Consider the following 2,243-nt stretch of genomic DNA (forward strand, 5'->3'; position numbering starts at 1 on the left):
ATTAAAAAATAATTTTAATTTTGAGATAAAAATTTTAATTAAAATTCATTATCTCTGTATTGTTATATCTGTTTCGAAGAAATTTTATTTGTTAATATAATACAATACCTACATTATCCTCACAATGTTTCATTTTTTAAGTAACTATATATTTATAAAGTACTATTTTTCATTTGCGACTTTAAAAAAATTGTAATCTATTCTCACAATGTTCTAAGATTACATCTATAGATCTGTTTCTTATTGCTGCACTCTCTGAACTGATGTACACAGTGTAATAAGTTGAAGTGAGATAAACATATATTTGTTTCACTTACCAACCTATTGCACTGTATGCATTATTTCAGAAAGTGCAGCAATAAAAAACACCTTATGGACCAGTTTCACCAACGCCAGTTAGCTTCATCGGCCGTTGACTGACCAATCGCGTTTGCTGTTCAGTAGAATCGACCAATTGCGGTTGACAGTTAATCACGATTAAGCTTGATCGGCCCTATGTTGGGTACATTCCGTTTCACATATGATGCGCATGATGTATCCTTGTTATTCACCGAATGTTAAACAAAGATAAATGATACATATCATGACATGCGTGAAACGAAATGCACCTTAGAAGAGTTGGGACAGAACGTATAAGTACACGAAACGCCAACTCACTTATCATACTGACGTACCATACCGTGATATATCGTATCTGTTTACCATTGTGTTATACGATTTGTACTTTGCTCTCACAATTTTATCACTTGGTTTTTGTGGATATTTCATTCGATATCATACTATCGCAGTAAGTATCCAGGTGGTTATTGAACATCATATCGTTTTACATAATTTGAAACTATAACCGGCGTATAATTTTCTTTCCTACTTATCTTTTTTCTTCCAAAAATCTAATCGATTTTAAAAAAATATTTCTGCTGATTTAGTACGTTTGCAAATTACACACATATTATTACTTATTAATAATAATAACATTAATGTTCACTTCTATCAATATATGATTAACTTCAATTTAACTCGTTTAACTTACTTTTTATCTTTTTCTAGTTCTAAGAATTAGATAAAGAGCAAATTAAGTTTATCTATTAATAGAATAGATATGAATGATTTGTAATATTATTGACTTAGATTATATAAGATATATGTAGTAGTAAGATACATGACATATGTTGCAACAGTGAAGAATATTTATTTATTTTAGATGTCTTTCGCGGGAAAAGTCGTCCTAATAACAGGGGCCAGTTCAGGAATAGGTGCTGCAACAGCTGTTCACTTAGCTCAGCTTGGGGCGTCGTTGTCGATAAGTGGCCGTAACAAGGACAATTTAGAGAAGGTAGCTGAACAATGTGGACAATCCAAGCCATTCATCGTAACGGGAGAATTAACTAATGAGAACGATGTGAAAAATATTGTTGATTCGACGATCAAACATTATGGCAAATTAGATGTTTTAGTTAACAATGCTGGAATTTTGGCAAACGGTAGTATAGAGACTACAAGTTTGGAACAATACGATAAGTATGTGATAATAAGCTGACAATATATAAAAACTTTTATCAATATTGATAAACCGTATTCTACTTGGATAACACGCCAGTATCATAAAATATGTATTTTCAGGATTTTCAATGTAAATGTTCGCTCGGTATATCAATTAACAATGCTGGCAGTACCACATTTAATCAAGACGAAGGGCAACATTGTAAATATCTCTAGCGTAAATGGATTACGATCTTTTCCGGGTTGTCTGGCATATTGCATGAGTAAGGCGGCCGTGGATCAATTTACGCGTTGCGTTGCTTTAGATTTGGCACCAAAACAGGTATGTGTAAACATGACTATTTCTTTTTTTTAACTTAATATTTTTAATTATTATTGACATTATTTAAAATTTGTTTTAATGCACTAGGTGCGTGTGAATGCCGTAAATCCTGGCGTTATAATAACAAACTTGCATGAAACCAGTGGAATGGACGCAGATCAACTTAAAAACTTTTTCGAGCGCGGTAAACAGACGCATGCTCTAGGAAGAACGGGCAACGTTTTGGAAGTCGCAAAGACTATTGCATTTCTAGCGAGCGACGAGGCTAGTTTCATAACGGGAGCAACATTACCTGTGGATGGAGGTAGACATGCCATGTGTCCTCGTTAAAATTCTTAACTCGTCTGTATAAATGATACATGGTATAATATTGAATATGTATGTGTATATATATATATATATATATATATATATATATATA

General features: G+C 32.6%; 1 protein-coding gene across 4 annotated transcripts in view; it reads left to right on the forward strand.

Annotated features, from left to right (window-relative positions):
- The window catches only part of LOC108745603 (3-oxoacyl-[acyl-carrier-protein] reductase FabG-like), a 6,110-nt gene extending 3,927 nt beyond the window's left edge, over positions 1–2,183 (forward strand). Inside the window, exons 1-4 of one of the 4 annotated variants that reach the window (XM_018481856.1) lie at positions 599–799; positions 1,202–1,518; positions 1,621–1,822; positions 1,910–2,183. In XM_018481856.1, coding sequence (XP_018337358.1) covers positions 1,202–1,518; positions 1,621–1,822; positions 1,910–2,152 — 762 coding nt within the window. In that variant the 5' untranslated portion in view covers positions 599–799 and the 3' untranslated portion in view covers positions 2,153–2,183. Of the gene's footprint in view, positions 1–598; positions 800–826; positions 850–1,201; positions 1,519–1,620; positions 1,823–1,909 lie in introns of those variants that run through there. The other 3 variants (XM_018481855.1, XM_018481857.1, XM_018481858.1) reach the window with 3 other exon arrangements.
- Positions 2,184–2,243: the final 60 nt, after the last annotated feature.

Source organism: Trachymyrmex septentrionalis, unplaced genomic scaffold (genome assembly GCF_001594115.1).
Source record: "Trachymyrmex septentrionalis isolate Tsep2-gDNA-1 unplaced genomic scaffold, Tsep1.0 scaffold14, whole genome shotgun sequence".
NCBI classification, from domain to species: domain Eukaryota; kingdom Metazoa; phylum Arthropoda; class Insecta; order Hymenoptera; family Formicidae; genus Trachymyrmex; species Trachymyrmex septentrionalis.